At 41.5% G+C, this 23,579-nt stretch overlaps 1 protein-coding gene across 1 annotated transcript in view; it reads left to right on the plus strand.

Annotated features, from left to right (window-relative positions):
* Nucleotides 1-23,259, plus strand: part of LOC309348086 (catenin delta-2-like) — a 249,053-nt gene extending 225,794 nt beyond the window's left edge. Inside the window, exons 4-6 of the mRNA XM_081873178.1 lie at nt 13,051-13,085; nt 15,097-15,213; nt 22,985-23,259. Coding sequence (XP_081729304.1) covers nt 13,051-13,085; nt 15,097-15,213; nt 22,985-23,241 — 409 coding nt within the window. The 3' untranslated portion in view covers nt 23,242-23,259. The remainder of the gene's footprint in view (nt 1-13,050; nt 13,086-15,096; nt 15,214-22,984) is intronic.
* Nucleotides 23,260-23,579: the final 320 nt, after the last annotated feature.

Here is a 23,579-nt window from a genome sequence, read left to right on the forward strand (position 1 = left end):
GCCAAGTATCTGGGGAATGATCAGATTTCAGCTCTTTGAAGCTCCCTTAGGAGTTGACAAAGAGATTCTAGCTTGAAGTATAGCATTCATACCATTTAAAAACATTTGCAGAGTGAAGAAGAATTGTCGACCATCTGTTGTATAATGCTTCTTGTAAAGTGTCTACTATAATTATTTGTATCTTTGGAATATCATTTCATAGATGTTTTATCTGCCTAAAAATAAGGATGGATTTGAATTTCATCTTTTGCATGACAGTAAGACTCATACATTATACACAGAATAAATTTTGACCAGAAATGAACCCAATGTCTAAACAATTGATTTAGGTGTGATTTGGGGGGTGGGTCAGTTTCTGATACTCTGTGTCAGGAAAGTTAGTAGCACTAATAATTCCTCTTCATACATTTTTTCAAGACTTTTGAGCATGCAGCAATAGGCTGTTCATGTTAAACCACCATTAACTATGATTTAAAATAACATGCAAACACTGGGTTAATCCAGCAGCGTCTCCTTTGTGCTGGAGAAAGTGTAGTGAACTTAGAACAAGTGTGCCATATATGGTGGGAATGTAATACAGTTCAGCAGCCTCTATGGAAATAAGTCTCTTCAGTTCTATTTTTCTAGAAAAAAGAGGTGATAGAGCTCACCATGAACACCTCCCTTGTTCTCTTAGAATGGCAATGGAGAAGGTGTCAGAATTGAGTTCCTGTGAGGTCCCCCTGAAAACAAGGACCAAGTCTCATCGCACACCAAACAGCCCAGTGTACAGCACAACTTGGTTTACTGTCTATTTTTCATGAAAAACAAAAAGATTAGTATGAAGAATTGATGGCATTCTCTACTCATAGCAGCAAAGTAAATGATTGCTCAAAACTGGGGGCAGGGGGCGGGGAGAGAATCTGGACCAGCAATAAAATCTCCCATTGTTCTAGGCGTGTTTTGCGAAAGGGAATTTCATAAATGCAAGCAGCTTCTGAGCTCTGGGCGTAGGACGGCGCCTAAGATTTCAGATGAAAACTGCCACTGCTGGCCCTGAGGGTGTGGGAGGAGAAATTCCTCCCCACTCAACTTCCAAGAGATCACTGCAGCATCAGGCAAGCTGATAGGTTCCGCCTCACAGATGGCCTTACAGAAAGGCAGCATTTCAGTTTTGGCGGCCTCGAAAAATGTACATAAGATCTTAGCTGCAGTTCATTCATTTTCAGCTTTGTATTCTTGTTATTAAAATGTGCACCTAGACATTCCATTGTTGCTCCCATAACATAGGTTTAAGGTGCTATTTAGCTCCTAGCTTTCGTATCTCTGTTTCTAACACTGATCTGGACAATCTACATCCATCCCCATGGAGGCAAAAAGTATGGACAGTAATATCAGTGGAAAAGCTTACTAAAAACTGAAAGCTCTGAGCGGCGCTCTTAGCCTTGCTAAAAAAACCACTTCTTCGTTAAATCATTCTTCTCTTTGTTGTTACTAAGGATGGGCGAATCTGTCAATTTGGGTTTCTTATAAAACAAAACAAAACCATAACTTGGAAACACAGATAGTGACAAACAACATTGGTTAGTATATACTCTATAAACAGAGCAGAAATACATGGTTGTGGGTTGTATTGCTCCCTTAATCAAAGTATTTAATATGCTGTAGATACACTGGAACCAATATGCAAGGAACAATCAGGAATAAAGTATCAATGCCCTTGGTATTGACAAAGTGGTGCAAATTTGCTTTTGTCTGACATGAGCTAATGATATTATAAAACAGCCTCCTCCGTGACGATAGAGGGTTGCTAGTTTTGGTCTAAGCAATTGTATTTATAATGCTTATTTTGGGCATTATACATTTTAAATACAGCACACCATCCCATGTTTATAGACGAATTAGGCGGCTGGCAAGGCGAACCTTTGAAGTTAGAGCTTTAATGGTTTCTGCAAAATACCACATACTGCTCGATGTGTGGAATGCATTTTCTCTTTACGACACAAGCCTGATAAATGTTGGCTTGGACCTGTCATCGTGTTCTGAACAAGTCTTTTCATTAAGTGGTTATTCATGTAAGTGGACTGTACTAAACCTAAAAAAGATTAAGCTGCAATTGCAGTGACAGATGTGGATCCATCAGTCCATTTTTATAAAGATCAGAGTGCAGCCTACGAAGGAGCTGTTAGGAAGGCAGGCATGAGCAGCAGAGTAGGAGGCTCATGAAGAAGCTGCGATAGAATCCTAAAGAGGCAGAAAGTGATGCTGTAAAGCCAGTACAGAAAATACTTCTCTAACACTTTTGAAGAATGTGTGGGAAAGGGACTATTGCACATTTGAACTCACGATGCCGGATTTTAATGTCACCGATGTTTCCCAAGATTTATTGTGATGTAACTGAGAGTAAAATTAGGTCACTTAACCATCACCCTCTGGTCAACTCATTTTCTTGTTGTTGTTTAGTCGTGTCCGACTCTTCGTGACCCCCTGGACCAGAGCACGCCAGGCACTCCTGTCTTCCACTGCCTCCCACAGTTTGGTCAAACTCATGCTGGTAGCTTTGAGAACACTGTCCAACCATCTTGTCCTCTGCCATCCCCTTCTCCTTGTGCCCTCCATCTTTCCCAACATCAGGGTCTTTTCCAGGGAGTCTTCTCTTCTCATGAGGTGGCCAAAGTATTGGATCCTCAGCTTTAGGATCTGTCCTTCCAGTGAGCACTCAGGGCTGATTTCCTTCAGAATGGATAGGTTGGATCTTCTTGCAGTCCATGGGACTCTCAAGAGTCTCCTTCAGCACCATAATTCAAAAGCATCAATTCTTCGGCGATCAGCCTTCTTTATGGTCCAGCTCTCACTTCCATACATCACTACTGGGAAAACCATAGCTTTTACTATACGGACCTTTGTTGGCAAGGTGATGTCTCTGCTTTTTAAGATGCTGTCTAGGTTTGTCATTGCTTTTCTCCCAGAAGCAGGCATCTTTTAATTTTGTGACTGCTGTCACCATCTGCAGTGATCATGGAGCCCAAGAAAGTAAAATCTCTCACTGCCTCAATTTCTTCCCCTTCTATTTGCCAGGAGATGATGGGACCAGTCGCCATATTAGGTCACTTAACCATCACCCTCTGGCCAACTCATTTTCTTACACTAATCTATAACCAGCTATAGGCATAATTGTTATAACAACAACAACAGCACAGACACTGTCTCAGTTACTGAATACTGTATAGGCTAAATAGGTCAAATTAAGTAATGAGGTTTTTTTAGACTGAATATTTGGGAAGATAACATGCCTTTATTCAATGTAAATGTATGATAAATTACAATAACACCACTCCTAGTACCTGGCCCATGCCTATGGCCCAATATAAAGGATTTCCGCTGCAGCACAGATATGAACAGGTGAAGTATTTTTTTTTTTAATCCTGACATAAAATTCAATAACAATATGCAAATAATTTAAGATTTACCTTAATGAATCATATAACTATTGCTTTATGCATGTGAAATGCCCAGAATAATTAAAATGTGCTATATATACACTATTACAGTATTTGCTATGTAGAATCATCATATTTGAATTGAAATGCTATATAAATATTTGAATTACCAACTGATGTGTTAATTGAACAAGTAGGGTTGTTGTTTTTTAACTGCTAAGATGCTTAACCCTACCAATTTCTGTTTTTCTTTTACACTCCTCTTGGGGCGTGGGTTGCTCATTCCTAAATCCTGTTTCATGATCACTGAGTTTTGTACATAGGGCTGTGCAATAAACTGCCATATCATTGAATTTATGTTCTTATCTCTACTGTATTGAGTTGTGACATGAAAGTATAACATGTTGTTGTGCTCTGGTAAGACAACTGGGGCTCTGCAACAGACTAGTACAATGCAAAATGCATTCCAACCACTCCATTCCCTGTTTTCCCCCCTCCATTGTGGTGTGAGTTTGTTTGTTTGTTTGTTTGTTTATGGGGTGGGGGAGGGCTGGACCCAATTGTTGTGCCTAAACCAAGATACCTTGAAATCCTACATTTCTCCACTGATTTCTATGGGTACTTCTATGTATATGAGGGAATTGAAAAGGGATGCACAGAAACCTGTAGTGTCAAAAACCTCATGAGAAATGACATAATCTGTTCATGCTAAGAAAAAATATGCAGGAATAGATGTTTTACAAATAAGTTAGTGACAAAGAAAGATAAATTAAGCAGTAAGACAATGGAAGGCTCATTTATTCAGCACTATTGTGCAACCCCCATGACTTACTTAACAATTTAGCTATGTTGATTTTCCTGATGAATCACTGTACATAGCTACAAGACATTAACATCACCATAATTAAAAAGTGCACTTCTTTAACTATGTCAGAACGTCACTTGAGTATACTCCCTGTTTTCACATTTTGTTTGTAATTTGCAAGACAGTTTGCAGTGCCAACACACAGGCTAGAATTAAATATAATGCCATCAGTATAGATTTAGACAGAAAAACTTTTTTTAGTACTCACATTAACTGTTGGTGATTAAGACTTATGATAGCTTTACCTGATGCACTGGGTTGTGTGAAAGCAACAGCAGTTAATTTAACATGCCTAATAAGCTACATATTAAGCACATTGCAGTTGATGCACTGGTTACACGTTCATAGTTTTTGGCAATTCTTAATATATTAGGTGTTCCTCACCATTTTGATTTCCTTCAGATTATTACAATGGTCAAATTAATTAACTAGCAATACTACAATTGTATTTAGCAAGCGTGTTCAGCCACCATGTGTACTTTTTCTTGCTATTCTAGCCTCATATGTGACTGTTAGATGGTATACACACCATACATTTAAAGCACATTGAAAGTACATGACTCCCCCCCAAAGAATCATGGGAGCTATAGCTTGCCCCTCATACAGAGCTATAACTCCCAGCACCCTTACAGTTTGTTTTCTAATGTAGACAAAGCTGTGCTGAATTCAGACAGAAGTGTGAATCAGTGAAAAGTATGTTTTTTGTTAAATGTTAGGATTATAACTCAAACCACTGTCCAAGTATAGCTCAGACAAATATGTCTCTAGTAGCCAAAACAGCAAAGACTTCTATGGCACTCGCAGCTACTACACAAGTTTCTAATGTGGGGGAGAGAGATTACTACTGAACAATAATATTGAAGGTTCAAGAAAAACATTTTAGATCATTCAGGGAGGCATTTTATTCAAGATTATCCGATCAAATCCCTGTAAGAAACATGGTGTGAGGGGCCATTTAAAAATAATAGGATTTGATTTCTTTCAAAAGGATGCTTGAAAGGTTAAAACCAATGGGCAGATCATGGCAGGTAGAGCAAATTAACTTTCAATCCATGATGACCTTGAGGGAGCACAAACGGATACCAAATAAAAAGAAAATATACTTATTGATTAATAACAAACTTTAGCTGTGATCAATATTTATATCCCTCACTCAACAGCTGACTCAGATCTCTTTCCTTATTGGGATTCATTAGAAATCCCGTTGAGTGATAAAAATACATTGAGTTTGAAATAAGTGTATCAGGAGTCTTAAATGCTACAGTAAGTAATTTGAGTGGTCTCTTTAGTGGTGATTACTGATTCTGATGTGCAAGATTATTGGGATGGCTCCCCAGTGAATACCCTAGGTAAAATCTCTGTGGATTTTAATGATGAAACAAAATGTTACCATTCTGTCTGAATGAACCAGGAGTTGTATTCTGAAAGCTAATACCCTCGTTTTTATCGCAGTGGAAGAACAGTGAATGGTTTTAATTTGGAGGACTCAAGTTTTAGACTAAGAAGTGATTCCAGGCATCTGCTTCCCAACCAGTAGTTTCCATGTGAGCCTGGGAGTGAACCAAAAATGAACTCTGCAAAGAGCTATCTGTTACCACAATGTGTTGGAAATATCAATACCCTTTGGCTATCCCATTGGCCATTGTCAATCCCTGCAAAGAGGTTAGGGGTGAATTGGGTGATATTCAGCTAACTTTTACTCAGAGTAGACGTAATTAATTTCAGTGGGTCTCCTCTGTGTAAAATGTGGTTGAACACCACACACGATTGTTCATTTTTGGCTCCCACCACCACACACAAACACTATTCTCACACTGTACCAAAAGCTGGTGTTTGTGCTCATCTTTTATGAACTTTTTGTCCAATTATTTATGGCAAGTAACCATCACTTTCATGCAAACCTGCACATCACTGTTCTTCAGAGATAGAGCCGTGTGGTCAGTTGCCATAGCACTGCCCTGGGATTAAGTAGCAGCCACGCTGATGAGTTGGCCTCAGAATACAGATTCAAAATTCTCCTGGCTCACCCACAAAATGACCTGTTCAATGAGGCGGCATTAGGGGAGGAATGCGTTGGACTGAGTGCTTTTCACCAGTGGTTCCCAATTAGTTAAGTACTGCGGACCCCCTGTTTTTCAAAAGCCAAGTTGTAGACTTGCTATTTTTGAAAACGTTGATATCTCTGTGGTAGTTTTTGTTATGTGAATGGTGCCACCATACCCTCCAACATGTCCCAGCATAGAATTGGGTCACGCATCTTCCGGGCCATGCTTCTGCGCATCACATGACCCTCACGAGAGCACGGCGCCCAAAAATGGGCAATTTGGGGCATCGGGATCTCGCACATTTTTGGGTGCCATGTTCTTGCGTTAGAGCATGTCCCCTCCAAAAAAACAACAACCAGGGTGTACCAGACAGTTGATGAGTATGTGTCACAGACCCCCTGGCTGGGTTACGCAGACCCCCTCTGGTCCACGGACTATCAGTTAAGAGCTACTGTTCTACTCCAATACCGGATCACACAGCATATTCTTCTGGTTCCCTTCTTTCAGGGAGAGAGAAATAGTTTCTCAAACTGCAGATCCCTGTTCCACATGGCAAGCCTTTTTGGAAACTAAATAGTTGAAAAAAAGAAAACATACTGTGGTAAGGCATGTAGTTCTGTTGTTCAAAAGGGAGGGGGACACAAAAGTCCCACTGGGCGCTCTCAACCCCCTGGGCATGCCTAAAGTAGCTCTTTGGATCCCAGCCCACAGGTCATATAATATAATACATACCACTTTAGCAAAGCATTGAAAAGGCATTCTTGCTGTGCCATAAAATCCAACACATAACAGTGAACATGGTTGAAGGTTGTTTAGGTACAGATAACTGACCTAAACATTTTTGCAGCTCAGACTGTTGTGAAACAGAAAATGTTGTGAAAGAGAAAATGCACTACAAACATTTTATTACTAATTTCTAGCAAGCTCTAGCTTGAATTAATTGTTGATCTTTCCTACTAGTGGCAACACGTCTACACGGCAAGGTAGGGTGGTGAGAAAGAACTTATCTGGCGCCTTATCCATGCCTGTTACAGTTCTAATTTATGATTACTGTGTTATTAGTACATGATCATGATTGTGCCAAAGCTGGTTATGCTTATTGTATCTCTTTCACAAGCAGTGGCAATGGAGGCTCTTATGAAATCACAGGTGTTGAAGCAAAGCCACTACCTTCAGTTTCCCAAATGCAACAATAATGTGGTGTACCAAGGGGAATAGCAGCAGGATTAGAACCCATGCATCTCACTCCAGAGAGCAACAGCCTAACCACACAGTCTCAGTAACACTCCGCTGCTGCTGCTGCTGCTGCTGCTGCTGCTGCTGCTTCTTCTTCAGAAAACCTGGAGAGTTGCTGTATGTGCAGACAGTCCTGAGGTCTGTGAACCAATGGGCTTGCATAACATGACAAAGCTTCCTAGGCAGGCACTGTATACATAGATATTTTAACTTTCAAACAAGACAACTACTTGAAAGTTAACCTTGAAAGTTCAGATAGCACCCTCTTTCTCCATGACATATTCTGCCTTGCTTCTCCATATTATGCATCTTGTCTGGCTGTAATAAAGCTGCCTGTACATCTGTTTTGCAATCCTTGCTCGGTTCCAGACAGCGTGATTCATCTTTTATTTTGGTTACCTGAAGACGAGCTAAGATGGGTATGTTAATGGCAGATGGCAAAATTTGGTGTACTATTACATTCCTGTTCATAAGACTAATATGCATCAGTTATGGCCCAAACCACTCCATAGCAGTGATTCCCAAACTGTGTTGTGGGGCACACAAGCATGCTGTGGGAGGAACTGAAGTGAGCCTTGGAAAATTAAGTTGTCATACTGGATACACCCACCACGTTGTGCCCACAGAGCAGGGAGATCCTGCAAGCATTGATACAGCCTGTGCTACAACTGGCAGATCCAAGGGGATTCCAGGAGCTTCACTACTGCTCAGAGTCATAATTGACTAGGTGAAGGGGAGACAAAATTCTGGTAGACAATATTAATTGGACTATCATAAAGTTTCAAGGGCAATGCTTGCCTGTCTGCCTATTCTGGGAACCGACGAAGAAAATGTATAAATGTAAAGTGTGCCTTCGGTTTGGGGCCAGAAAAAAAGCTGGGCTCCAAAACTTAAAGGTGAAACAATATATCATTTTTTTACATCATACTATATAGTGGACTCAGCTATACAGCTGCAAATGAAACGTTTTAAGTGTGTTGTAAAGTGCATTATACAAATTTGACACTAGATGGCGATGGTGAGCTATGGCAAATGCAATATATTTTTCAAAACTTTTTAAAAATAAAATAAAATTCCACAACGTTTTTTATATGTGTGTAGATTCCACCAGGGTCTATATTGCTTTGCTATGCACATCCCAGTTCTTTGAGCTGTGCGAGAAGTTCCACGGTCAGCACTTATCCAGCACTGGTTCTCTTTCGAAGAAGCAGTGACTGAAAACCTAATGCATTTCTGTAATATAGGAATATTTAAAATATCCTCCAACAGCAGCATTCCTTTCCGCATCAGATGCCCAGAGAGAGGCACACCTACACCCCCAGATTACAAAGTTCAAAGCTCAGCTTGGGTCCTCTCTGCCACTTTCGACATCTCCCTCCCCCCACATGTCATATTTTCAAAAACACGTGCCTCTGCCTCTTTAGCACACCCCAGAGTGGTCTTTATATCAAGAAACAATCTTCTAATAATTTGCTCCAATTGAAAAAATATATCCCCTGACAGCACAGGGCTATTAACATTCTTTTGACTCTGGCCAGGTATTGTTTGAAGGCAGGGATGAGGCACCTTTTTCAAACCATGGGCCACATTTCTTTTTGGGCAGCCTTCTGGGAGCCACAAGCTTATTGGCAAAATCTATTTGGTGTTTCGCAACTTTCTGACTAGTTGCAGGACCTTAGTCAGACCTAGAAGAGTACATGCAGAATCCACAGAAGCAATTGGCAGCTTGGTTGCAGACAGGATAGACGAAACAGGAACCAGGAACTTGTAGTTAGGTGTTTATTATATACAGTGGGCTATTTACAGGAACAGAACACAGATCTTTAGCTAGCTCTCTCTGACACAACTCACAAGTCCTACACTCACTGACACACAGAACTCTGAACCTCTGAACTCTGAACTAACACATTCCAGTTAGTAGGCCATTAATTATCACTCCCTTGAGAGAGCTTGACCAATGAGGGAGCTGTTTCCATGCCTCTGTTATCACCGGGCAGACTTACTCCTTCAGATTGCCTTCTGGCTGTCTGCCAAGCCTTAATTGACTCTGTGTGAGTAGCTGCACATACACAGATTCCCAACAAAGCTGGTGTTGGGTAGCACCGGGGATGAAAGTGGGCAGAGCAACAAATGTGATTCCCACCGCCTACCCCTTTGTACAGTAGGTGTCAGGGGCTGGCAGGCCACTGGCAAGTGTGCACTGGGGGCAGACTCAGGGCAGTGGTTTATGAGGGCCTTTGCCAGCCTGACAGAGGCCCAAACCATAAACCATAATTATCATGGCTTGTGCACATGTGCTTCATGTCCTTTCTATGGGGGAGTAGAATTGTGGTCCCTAACTTTAAGAAATGCAGTATTCCTCCCTTATATGCAGCAGAAAGCAGTGGGAACTGGGATTTCGATTGGAATGACAGGAAGCTAGAAGGTGCTGTGGTACACAGGGCCACAAAATTTATTGCGGACATTTGGATAAGGGTAGACAAAGTGTGACAAAATGAAAACTAGCTTTTAATATAATATAGGAAGAAGTGTCTAGGAGCTATATTTAAGTATTATAGAGGAGGGTTTGGGAAATATTGGAGTACTAGATACATTAAGCGTTTTGTTATAGTTGAAGTTTTACTCAAGAATTCCGAATTCCAGGAGCCCCTTGGATGGCACATTTATTTCACTCAAGTGAATCATATCATAACAAATATTCTGTGTTATGGCAGTTAAAAGCCCTCCAGAGAAGTTATTTGGATAGATTGAGGACAGTCAGCTGGAAAGTCATAGCTGGATTCACAACTTTGTTGACTGTTCTGAGGCGGCTGTATGTTACTTTTTCAGACCTAATTTTTATACTTTATCTAAGGCCTCATCTGAGGATTAAAAGATTCAAATGTTACATTTCAGAGGGATTTCCTGTTGTTGTTAAATAGTTTGTGTATCGTAATTTTATTATATATTTATGCACATATTATTGCAATACTAATCTTCACCGAGGAAGTTATTACACTCAGGGGATTCGGGATAATTGTTTTTAATTACCCATCAAATATTTTAAAATGCAAGAGATATTGTCATGCTTCTCTTCTTTTTGCTGCTGATGCTTAGGAACAGTTTGTGTCAGTTATTACCCTTTTTCTTTTTCTTTCAGACATTGCTCACTAGTAGGGCAATGTCTGAGGGCCAAACTACGCTTGAGACTTAACAAGCTAACTTGGAGCGAGTCAGGGTCTGGGTTTTTCATTTTTGTTAGGTGGGTGGGATTTTCCTTGGCTCTGCAGCACATATTGAGGATAGGTTTAATTCATCTCCCCTGCAGCTGTGATACCAGTGAAAAACCCCTAACCTTTTGCTGCTATAAAGATTTAGGACAGGGGTAGGCAAACTAAGGCCCAGGGGCCGGATGCGGTCCAATCACCTTCTCAATCCAGTCCGCGGACGGTCCGGGAATCAGCGTGTTTTTACCTGAGTAGAATGTGTCCTTTTATTTAAAATGCATCTCTGGGTTATTTGTGGGGCATAGGAATTTGTTCATCCCCTCCCCCAAATATAGTCCGCCCCCCCACAAGGTCTGAGGACAGTGAACAGGCCCCTTGCTGAAAAAGTTTGTTGACCCCTGATTTAGAAAGAAAACTCCCAATGGCATCAAGATGGGCCTATATGTAATATCTAACTTTCCCTGTTGATTTCCAGTCAGAATGCTCCACTCTGTCTGCTCTTCTGTCACCCAGGGACACGACACCCACTTAACTCCCAGTTCTCTTGCCAGCCTCACCTCCATTCCCAGCACCCTCTTGAGTCTCTGGCACTCCCAGAGCCCACCCTTAGCCCATCCTCTCAGGATGAATGTACCACTCAATCTGGTTCTCAGCCACGGCTGTTGCCTCCTCTGTCGCCTAGGTCACAGAAATGCCAGCTCAGGCACAAGCAGATAACTCAGGTCCAGTGATCCCGAAGGATTTCCCATTTGCTAACTCAGTCCCAATGGCAATCCTGCTTGGGACATTGAAGTTGGGCTTCCCTTGATTCCATATAATAGGATCCAAGAGAGCATGTTGCTATTTGGTTCAACGTCTTAGCTTGCCTAGCCATACATGGCACCCATTGTGCCTTTGAACTCCGTTTTGCCTCTGCACTGTACTGATTTGAGCATTGAAGTTTTGGGCAGAAAGTGCACTCCAATTTCAAGTTCCTCATCCTTCCGTGAGAGCCAGGACACAGACAACCTGAGTTCTTGCTTAGTCGGCTGATGGGTTCTTATTCTCCTTTCTTATGGTTCTTTATGTTAAAACCAGACTTGTGCAGTGCAGTCCTTAAAAGAGAGGATGCCTTCATGAAAGTTCACCTTCCCAGGTGTGATGGTCCCGGGGGGGGGGGTTACCGTGAGGCGTGGTCAAAGTCCGGTCCTGGGCCGAGGGTCTGGAGACTGTCCACCAAGGGGGAAGCTGGGTTCAAAGCAAAAAGCCGGGCGTGGTCGGGAACTCCGGAAAGACAGGTCTGGGTGCTGGCAGAAACAGGTTTCCAACATCGTTGCTCCCGCAACCTGGGACCGGGCTGACTGGCCTTTATCTTCTCTGCGGCCAGGGGCGGTCCTGGCCCACAGGTGACCCACCTCTCCTGGCCTTAAGGCAAGCACTCCTCCTGGGAGAAACCAGTTCCTTCCGCTTCTCTGCCCTGAGCCTCTGCAGCTCAGAAGAAGCTGGAGGGTTACTGGACCCAGGCGGAGGCTCACCTTCCGCTGACATGGCTGGGAGAGGCGCACCTGTAGGCAATGGGTCCTCAATCACCTCCGGAGCCAGAGTGGATTCATCTGGTGTCTGCTCCTGAGGATCCGGCACAGGTGCAGGCGCTTCAGATTCAAGGCCCTGCCCCAGCTCAGCTGGCCCTGGAGGCGGGGACTCCTGTGCAGGCTGGGATTCCTCTGGTTCAGCCTCTGAATCAGACTCCCAGGCCATCACACCAGGCCATTCCAGTTATGCACGGGCAACTCTGTGTGCTAGTATTCACTTGTAACAAAGACAATTTATTTTTCATTATAGCAAAAGAGAGCATTCAAATATTCCTAATATTTTTGACAGCTGGGTACAACTGACGCTAGTATATGTTCTGAGAAACAGTGTGGTATTGCTCTCTTTGCCTAATTTTGGTTCTGGTCAAGTTTTTCCTAATATTAATCCAGTGGCTTGGATCCTAACTACCTTCTCTGTAGAGAGCATCTCCCCCTGGAAATCTGTTTCAGGGAATTGGGGGACTTTTAGAAATGGTTTCAGTATAGTGCAGAATAATGCCGATGGAGGGAGGAATTGTGGGTAATTTCTCATCTGAATGAAGAAGGTACAATATAGGATCCTTGCCAGTTGGTTTCAAAATGAAAATAGCGTCAAGTGTGACAGTTGTACGACTCAGTTTCAAACTCATATAATTAAAAATAGATTCTCCGAGACTTTTCTGAGTTCTAACACATATTTTGTATGGTTTTTGTTTCGTTTCACTGCAGTTCAACTGAAGAACAGTTTCACTGGCAAACCCAAGGTAAATTATAATTTTGTAGAATGCTGTGTTGAACTTTTCTTTCTCAGAGAGTCACTATTTTCAGGTGCTTTGCCCTAACTGTGCTTTGGTTATGGAAATACTGCAGCCAAGCTGCAAATATTTTATAATTGGGATAATGTTATACTTCTCCCAGACAGTATTTCCATAATCTTATAGAAACAGTATAAATTACTGCCGAACAAGTATGTCAGTTAACAACTTGGTATGTTTCTCTATTCCCAGAACATCAGTTACTCACAGAACCCTCTGAGTCATAAATCAAACCAAGTAGGAAATTAACAATTGTTTACTTCCCAACACCCACCCTGAACAGATTTTCATAAATCAAGCATGAAATGATTTGTTAAAATTAAAGTATTAAAAATATAGGGGGAAAATGACAAAGCAATTTTATACACATAATAAACTAACAATAAGAAAGATTAACATCATAAAATAAAAAATATATATGAGTTTATCCATGAAGGTTACTGGCAACCTTCCTCAGCCTCTAGATCTTTTGGACTACAATACCCATCAGACCCAGGTAGCATGGCGAATGGTGTGGAATTATGGGAGTTGTAGTCCAGAACATCTGGAAGGCATCAGTTTAGGAAGTCTGTGTCCCTTAATGACAATAAACTGAACTACAGATCAGTATGACATTCTCCCAGTCTGTTCATTCTTCTTACGAACTTGTTCACCTATTTAGGCCACAAGACTTACATCCTGTTTTATGGCACTGAGAAACTTTCAGAGCTGTTGTTTATAGTTACCAAGGCACAGCTGGCGTCAATGGCACCCCAAAGGGGGCATCTTTTTCTTAATTCAAAAATTTAGTTCTCCCCCCCCCAAAAAAACACACACCTATTAGACTGTTCCCTGGCCCATTGCTATAATGGAAAAGACTGCAAATTAAGGATTCAGTATTTTCAATACGATTTTAAATTTGGAATGTACAGTCTCCCTAACTGACCAGAATTGTTTCATTGTTTATATATATATATATATATTTATTTATTTATTTATTGGAGGAGCGATCCTATAGCAAGATCCACCACGATTAGCATTTTAGGATTCTGCAGATCTCTGGCTGAACCACGAGGTCCCTGACACAACCATAACAAAAACATTGGCTTAACTTCCTCATCCTTGGTGGAGCCAGAGATACGGTAGCCTATCTCCCCCATCCTGGCTCAGCTGAGACCCAGCTGGCTGAGAGACAAACACTGGGTGTCAAACACCACACCGGAAGAACTCATTTATTGTCCAGCTGTTATATGTGAAAAAGTATATATGCTAAAGTGCAATTTGGAAAAAAAGAGAGAGAAAATTATCATTTAGTTATTGCCTCTTGAGAAAGCACATATTGAAATAAATGGAAGAGCAAAATATTATATGACACATAACATTCCCAGAGGAATGTTGGTCATCATCCAGCACATAAACATTATTGGCATTCAGTTTGCCTCTTCACTAAAAATGTAACGGTAAAGGACCCCTGGATGGTTAAGTCCAGTCAAAGGCGACTATGGGGTTGCGGTGCTCATCTCGTTTTCAGGCCAAGTGAGCCAGCGTTTGTCCACAGCTTTCCGGGTCATGTGACCAGCATGACTTAACCGCTTCTGGCGCAACAAGACACTGTGATGGAAAGCGGAGCGTACGGAAACACCGTTTACCTTCCTGCCACAGCAGTATCTATTTATCTACTTGCACTGCATGCTTTCAAACTGCTAGGTTGGCAGGCACTGGGACACAGGGTGAGGAGCTCACCCTGTTGTGGGGATTCGAACCACTGACCTTCTGATCGGCAAGCCCAAGAGGCTCAGTGGTTTCGATCACAGTGTCACTCGCGTCCCATTAGCCTCTTCAGTACTTGATTGTGGTCAGCAGTGTAAAGATCATTGCAGACTAGCATTACAAATACCCAATAGCTTTTGCTTAATAAGCCTCCCTTCACTTTCCCTGTATTTTAGATTATTTAAATGTTTAAAACAATATTTTGTTACAGATGGTCAGAAGGATATAGAAGATGAGCTCACAACAGGTCTTGAACTTGTTGACTCCTGTATTAGATCTCTGCAAGAGTCTGGAATACTTGATCCACAGGACTATTCAACTACCGAAAGTAAGTTTCTAAAGAATGTTCCTTTCATTGTGTCCTACCCTAAATTAAAACCCAGTCTGCACAGAAGATGATATGCTTTTAGGATGAAAGGATACTGGGCCATTATGATGTTCTTATTTTATCTGTCATTTCTGAAAACCGGCAGTATTCAGTGAGCAATTGCCTTTCTCCTGCCCCACTCTATGTGTGTGTGTGTGTGTGGATAACAATCTCCAAGCTGTTTTAGAGCTGCTTTCACAATACAGATGAAAACAGCATGGGGTTATTTTATGCGCAGGTAGCCTTTGGTAGAAATGTGGAGAGATGGGGAAAACATGTAATGTTTACTAACATCAAACGTTTAGGAACCAGCTTCTGGTTTTAAAAAATATTTAGATGCTTGACATTTTACCTGCCTCAGAAAGTGAATTGGGCTTTCAGTATACCCTATATAGGGCTTCTAAACCTTTCTATCCCCAGGGCCCACATGAGGTGTCTGAGGCCTACCAGTCACAAAAGTGAGATATGGGGCAGAGCAAGTCACAAAATGGGGCAGTGTGAGGAGGCAGACTTTGGCATAATCACTGGGTGATGACTGACATCATTTTCCTAATTCATGTCTGCAATTTGCACAATTATTTGCCACAACATTTTCCTTATGATCAGGGATCTGTAGCTGAGCTTTCCTCAAGCTAAATATAGACATTTGGAACTCACAAAGTAGATTAAGATATTCTGGTTTTCCACATAAGTAATACTTTTTGTTTAAACATGGGGGTGGGGGAATTCTACATGTAAAGAATTATCTTTGTATTTTTTATTGTAAATTCAGGTATGTGTGGAATGTATATGTATAACTTAAAATGAAAATATATGTGTATGGCTTACATTTGACTTATAAAATGAGCAATTTAAAAATATTACTAACTCTTGAGATGATGTTTCTTAACTACATTTACTGCCCCATGGTAACTTACTTGAGGTTGACGCTGGTGTGCTAGGTGGTTTATTTCATCCATGTTATTCCATTGCCCATGGTTTATCCAAACACAATCGCTCAAATTAGTGGCTAGGAAGAGATGTATTGTGCATTTTCAGCTCACCCTGTTCAGCACAGAACTTTTCCCTTTATGCAACAGGCTGTTGTGGTACAACTACTGCAGTAAAACGTTCAATCAGAAAGGAGATTTTTGCATATTAGCGGGTGCACATATTTGTGTAATACACACCTGATACACACCTTCTCGCTGAATGCAAACATTTCATTTTTATGTATATACAGAAACCCACCTGTGAAGTAGCTCTTAAAATATTGGGGTTTTTTCCCCCTGCCAATAAATTTAAAGTTTGAGGAATCTTATGGATAACAAAGGACTTTCTCTGGCTATTTGCATACACATGGTGAACTGATGATACAGGGAACAAGTTCTGGGGTTCAGCTCTTTCAAACTCTGCTTTAAAGTAAGAATTAAAGCCATCTTATGGGAATACGTGATCCTCTAAAGCGATAGTTATTATAACAGATGCCTGGCATATTTGATTTTAATGAAAGGAATCAGCATATGTACAATACAAAACTTTATTAAGTCATTTCAACTCGCCTCTTCGTTTAATAGAGTGCTTTCAGCAATTCCCCAGTGAATACACTCCAAAAACCATCTCTATTGTAGAATCTCTAACAAAGCAGATGTTTGCGTCTGAAAAAGCATTTGGTCTTGATTTTTATTATGTTTTTCTTCTACCTGTCGCTTCCTCTGAACGAATTAAAAAGGCTGCACAACAAAAGGCCCGCATCTGCATCGTTAGATGTGTAAAAAGCCAATTCAGTCCATGTTCTCTCATTTTTAAAAAATAACCACCTGTCAGATGGTTGAAAGGGTAGAATAAGATTAAATCTGGCATCTTTTGAGCTAGCAGTCTGTTAATCAGTGAGAGTTATTTCCTTCTCATAATCCAGCAAAGGTTTCAGGGTAACCTTGTGCTGTTGATCTTGACAGAATGCTCCGTGGGGATTGCTTAACACATATAATGCTCTAATTAAAGTCACATGGAATATGTCTGAAGCATTCGTTCGCCTTTGTGCATTAGTTCTTCTCTTTTGTTTTCTAAATCTTGATTACAGCGTTTCGTGAGAGAGACAGAGAGAAATGTTTGGGTTCAGCCACGGTCTTTGTCTAGAAGCCCTTCCAGGCTGGTTATGGTTTCCAGCGATAGCAGGAAGGCACTCTGCAGAAGCTCAAAGACACCATTGTTGTCGTTGCTTTTATCATCATTTCATGCAGCTGAAATGGCTCCCTGAGCTAAGCACTGGTGTCCCTTGACACAAACTGTGCAGATATGCAAAATTCATTGCTACCCAGTGGGTGCATTCCACGCCAACTTTTAAACGGCTGCTGAAAAGTTTTTATTCCACCAGGCCTCTGCAGGCAATTAAGGGTACACGCCCCCCCCCCCCGTCTGTTGATTTTTGTTTTTAATTTCTTTTTGCTTTTAACTTGTTTTTAACTTTCTACCTATTTTACTGTCTGGTTTTATGTTTTTAGATTGTTATAAAATGCTGTTTCGTACAGTGGTGTGTGTGTGTGTGTGTGTCAACAAAGACCACTTCGAATTATCTGAACAATACACTTATCATCTATCTGGATTCCTTGGGTACAATTAAGTTTTAAGTTTGTTGGACTGACATTCTGTTTGAGTCGCAGAAACATTATTGGCAGCTTCCCACGAGCAAAACATGGCGCCCCAAAATGTGTGTTTTGGGGCAATGAAATCTCACATGAAAGCTGCGTCCGACCATGATCTCATGCATTCACACAAGAGCATGACCCCTCAAAATGGGATTCTCCAGACAGTTGATGGGTATGTGCCATGGACCCCCTGGGTAGGTTTTGTGGACCCCCTGGGGTCCACCGACCACCAGTTGGGAACCATGGATTTAGAGCATTCCTAAAGCTAAAACTGGGAGAATTATATATAAATCTGTTTAAAGAGCTATTCAGATATATTTGTCCCTCCTTGTGATTGTCCTTGAGAGAGATCAGAAGCAGATCTTTTATCTTACACAGTCCGTTCTGCCTCTCCCCATCACCATTTCTTCAGGGAAGAGCAAATGTCCAAACTCAGAGATCCCATGTTTATTTGAGTCAATAGGAGGCAATCGCCAACAACAAAATGGGGGAGCAGGGCGTCACCGACCTTCAATTAGGGCCAGGGCCGTTTCAGTAGTGGCCCCGACTTGGTGGAACGCTCTGTCACAAGAGACTAGAGGGCCCTGGGGGGACTTGACATCTTTCCTCAGGGCCTGCAAGACAGAGCTGTTCCGCCTGGCCTTTGGTTTGGACTCAGTCTGACCCTTATGTTTCCTTCCCCTTATGGTTTCAATCTATGGGCTACTTTTAAAATGAGGCTGCAATTTAAATTGCATTTTAACCTGTATTTTGAATTTTCCCCCTCCCCCCTTATGTTTTTACTGTAATTTTATTGGTGTTAGCCACCCTGAGCCTGGCTCTGGCAGGGGAGGGCGGGGTATTATTATTATTATTATTATTATTATTATTATTATTATTATTTAGTAAGTGTACGGATAATGTCTTCAGAAGATTTCCCAGTCCTACTTCCATGCCCTATGTAACTCCTAAGTGGCATAGAAGAAAAGAGTGAAAGGAATGGCAGGAAGCAGTAACAATAAATCATTCTTGAAGCTTTTCTGTAGTGAGCCAGCTCTGGAAGGGTTCCTGACAGGTGAATGATATAAGATGACTGCTCTAAACATCCTCCATGGTCTGTTTTCTTTAAAGAGACTACTTAGTAGCTTGCAAACAGGGGGTTTTAAATATAGCTCAGTCTCACACAGAGCTCCTGTAGAACTTGCCATACAATACCTGCTTTTTGTCCCTATCTCTGGAATAAGCACAGGAAGTGCTCACATAGACAGAAAAGCCTCGGGTGTGTTTGTGTGCCCTTGGGGTGCGGTGAGGAAGGAGAAGGACCATGCAGTATAGACAGGGCAGATTTGAGGGTAAACCTTACACAGTACGGGTCTGTCCTTGTGGTTCGTTGGAAGTTGAAACTGCCTCACATGCACTATTACGTTGTCGTCTTTATGAGGGTATACGTTTGACTTTTATGACACCTGTTTTGCAAAAGTCCAGGAAAGAATTGGAATACCATAGTTTAAAACTACTGTTAAAGGACAAGAATCCCAAGACTACATTAAATGTAGCTAAATTCTGTGCGTCTGCAATCAAACGCAGGAAGCAAGTGGCATCCCATAATGTTCAAACCCCTAAATGTAAATTACTGGGGACATGCTAACAATTAATTTTAATTTTTATATTTAGAGCCTTGTTATATTCATATTGTCCCTTGTATTTCTGATATTTTTATGATCTGTGATATTGTGTGTGTGATGCTGGTCTGTGACCGTATTAATAAATTCATTCATTCATGCAGTATAGACAGATTGGCCCAATATGGCAAACCATTATAAATGGTTTATCCTGAATGTGCTGATCTGGGCTCTTTTGCTCCTCCTCACTGTTGCGTGGCGAAAAGAAACCACACTTAACTAGAGATTGTGTTTTTGTTTTCCAAGCCATGATCAGTAAATCAAGAACAAACTTTGACTACAGAATATAGTTAGGAATGAGACGAATGACGGTCCCTGGTTGGGACATAATGCTATTCCAGTTGTGGTGATTTGCTTCCTCCATCTACTAAGAAGGAGGGGCAAAGTGGGTAAGCTCACAGTAAACTATTCACACCCACCCACCCACAGACCACTTGGACTTTGTAATGTCCGCTAAACGTTTTAATTAAATCAGGGTTTCTTTATGTTTTAACACTTACCTTCCATTCCCTCCCTTTTATGGTAAACAATCTCCCATTATCCCCCAACATTCCCTACAAGAATAAAGAATGACTGTGGTAATGCTGTCTTATTTAAAAGGAGAAAAAAAGAAATGACATACATATTACAGTGGTGCCTCGCAAGACGAAATTAATCCGTTCTGCGAGTCTCTTCGTCTTGCGGTTTTTTCGTCTTGTGAAGCACAGCTATTAGCAGCTTAGCGGCTATTTGCGGCTACTAACGGCTTAGCGGCTATTAACGGCTTAGCGGCTTTAAGAAAAAGGAAACAAACTCGCAAGAACTCGCAAGACATTTCGTCTTGCGAAGCAAGCCCATAGGGAAATTCGTCTTGCGGAACGACTCAAAAAACAGAAAACTCTTTCGTCTTGCGCGTTTTTCGTCTTGCGAGGCATTCATCTTGCGAGGTACCACTGTAGTTTTTAAGACACTGCTTGGAATTTGGGATACTATACAAAATGTGCATCTGAAGTTTATCTATTTTGATATATCTTCCCATTTTCAGATCAGGTTTACTGGAAGATCTCAAGGCAAGATCTCCTCTTGCTCCAGGCATCCATTGCCAGAAACAAATGGGTAGAACAAGAGTCCATCCATTTTCCAGGACTTCAGCATGATGCATTTCACTTTAAAGAGAGCTTGCAATGAGAGTCATCAGTTATACTTTAGCATGTTCCATATCATTTTCTTTGTATGCTGCATTCCCACGGTTAAAACCATGCTCAAGGCAGCTTACAACATGAAAATGTTACACAATACAAAAACACACACAGGAAACCTAGTCATAAACAACAAATAAAACATCAAGAAGTACACAACCAAATCAAACAATTTCCACGTAAACCATAACAAAGATACAAAATAAAGATACCCAAACAAGCCTGGCCCAAGCAATACCCCAGCAGTAAAACAGCTCTGTTGAAAAGCAGCTCCCTAGGCAGATTGTAAAGGGACGCGGGTGGCGATGTGGGTTAAACCACAGAGCCTAGGACTTGCTGATCAGAAGGTTGGCGGTTCGAATCCCTGCGACAGGGTGAGCTCCCATTGCTCGGTCCCTGCTCCAGCCAACCCAGCAGTTCGAAAGCACGTCAGAGTGCAAGTAGATCAATAGGTACCGCTCCGGCGGGAAGGTAAACGCCGTTTCCGTGCGCTGCTCTGGTTTACCAGAAGCGGCTTAGTCATCCTGGCCACATGACCCGGAAGTTGTACGCCGGCTCCCTCGGCCAAGAAAACGAGATGAGCACCGCAACCCCAGAGTCGGCCACGACTGGACCTAACGGTCAGGGATCCCTTTACCTTTAGGCAGATTGTATTTGTGTGTCTTCTTCCATATTTCTTTTTCTTCTTCTATACCTTTCTGCCCCTATCAATCCCCCCCACCCAATCATTTAAAAGAACAGAAATATTTGTATGAACATATATAATGAAATATAAATATACATATTGAAATGCAATGAAACATATAGCATGCACACACACACAGGAGGAACCATGTACCAGTCAAGTAAATAACATGGAGTGTTCAGATATGCTACAAGCTTCAGCAGATTATTGTGTAATTAGGCTTAGTAAATCTAAAAGTAATTACTGCATAAGAAGCAGTGTAATTTAGAGGACCAAATTAATCGTGCATTTATCTGGTAATGATATGGTATCATGTAAATAACCTGACATTACATTGTCATTACCATCTGAGTAAAAAGCCTGGCTTTTTATATATATATAAAAAAGGAACAGAAAAGGAAGAAAAGATAAACCTTACCATAATCGAGATAAAAATAATAATATATACAATGAGGAGGAGAAGAAAATAGGGGAAATTAATTCTGGGGTGCTGAGCTTCACTCCTCAGACGAAGTTAACAATTGAACCCATTTTCTCAAGGGCAGAATAAAAGGAGGAAGTGGTTAATAAAAACACTAATAAATAATAATGCTTGGCGTTTCTATAGCACCTTAGAGGACTCCAATATTTTCATGAACATTATCTCAGTAACAGTTAGCTAAATTCATGTTTGGATTCTCAGATTCCAGTTAGGCTAAGGGTAATATGGCTTGCCTAAAAGCATCTGATGAGTTTGCGGCATAGACAACATTTGAATCAAGGACTTTGTAGTCCATTTCTGAGCCTCTATGGGACACTAGTTCTTGAGATCTCGCTCAGAATGCTGTGGTTTGGTGGTCCAGCAAAGAATGTGGCATGATCTTCCATGCTAACAGAATTTTTGGCAATTGAGATGGAGGAATAAGTCATATGAGAAACCTTGCTAGATCATACTGATTGTTCATGTAGCCCACCCAGCACTCCATCTCTGACATTGGTTTGTTGGTCAGGGATCATGGGAGTTGCAGTTCAAAATATCTAGGCTGAGGAAGGCTGGCATGAAGGGTTTACGAAACTAGAAAAGTAAAATGCAACGTGGGAATGTGTGGAAACTGCGGTGTGAATGCAGCCATAATGTGCATTTTCCTACCCTCATTCCACACCATTGGCTGCTAGGGGTGTGATGGTGTCAGAAAAGAGGGGAAGCAGAATGCAATCAAATGAAAGTGTGGAATAGAGCAGGAGGGAGAAGCTGGTACTGGGCTGCCTGCTACAGTACTTTCATCAGCAGTCTCCTATTTCTTGCAGTGCTTTGTTCTGCCCTGCCCTGTCTATTTCATGTCGCAAAATGAGGTTAGTTTTCCCCCCTCCCTCTCTCCATTAAGTTCAATGAAGTAACACTTTTTAGTTGCTCAACATACTGTGCTCTTCTTGAGAAAGACAAAATAATGATGTTTAAGTAATAAGTGCCACTTTAAATTACAGGACCTGATCTTATTGCTGAAAATGACAAGCTGCAGAAAGCAGGAATCAAATGTGATAAATGCATTCTTTCTCTCCCTTGTGGTGCTCACTGACTGCTCCAAATTGCTTTCAACACAGGGCCCAACCTTCTATCCCAGAGTGCACTTCAGCTCAATTCCAAACCCGAAGGGTCTTTCCAGTATCCATCTAGCTACCATAGCAACCAGACCCTTGCCCTCGGTGATTCAGCAGCCTCACAGCTTCCAGCCCGCAGCAGTCAAGCCAGAGCTGCTATACAGAACTATAGCCAGGTATGTTTTGAGAAGGATTCGTTTATACCAAGTGCCGTTTTGAAGGGCATATTCTGGTTGAAAATGAATCTCATGCACGCGTAGTTTTGCTTACAGAGTTTAAGTTTATAATTTATGTTTGTGTGGAATACAGCTAATAACATCAATGCAATATTAAAGGAATAATTCAGCAGAACAAAATGACAACATTCTTGTGTTTATACATTAGTTTAGGAGATGTTTATTAATCTTTAATTTTATCATGACTTATTTATGTGTGGGTTCGAATCCCCACGACAGGGTGAGCTCCCGTTGCTCGGTCCCTGCTCCTGTCAACCTAGCAGTTCGAAAGCACGTCAAAGTGCAAGTAGATAAATAGGTACCGCTCCAGCAGGAAGGTAAATGGTGTTTCCATGCGCTGCTCTGGTTCGCCAGAAGCGGCT

This window comes from Podarcis erhardii (assembly GCF_964252035.2).
Source record: "Podarcis erhardii genome assembly, chromosome: 8".
In the NCBI taxonomy this organism is placed as follows: domain Eukaryota; kingdom Metazoa; phylum Chordata; class Lepidosauria; order Squamata; family Lacertidae; genus Podarcis; species Podarcis erhardii.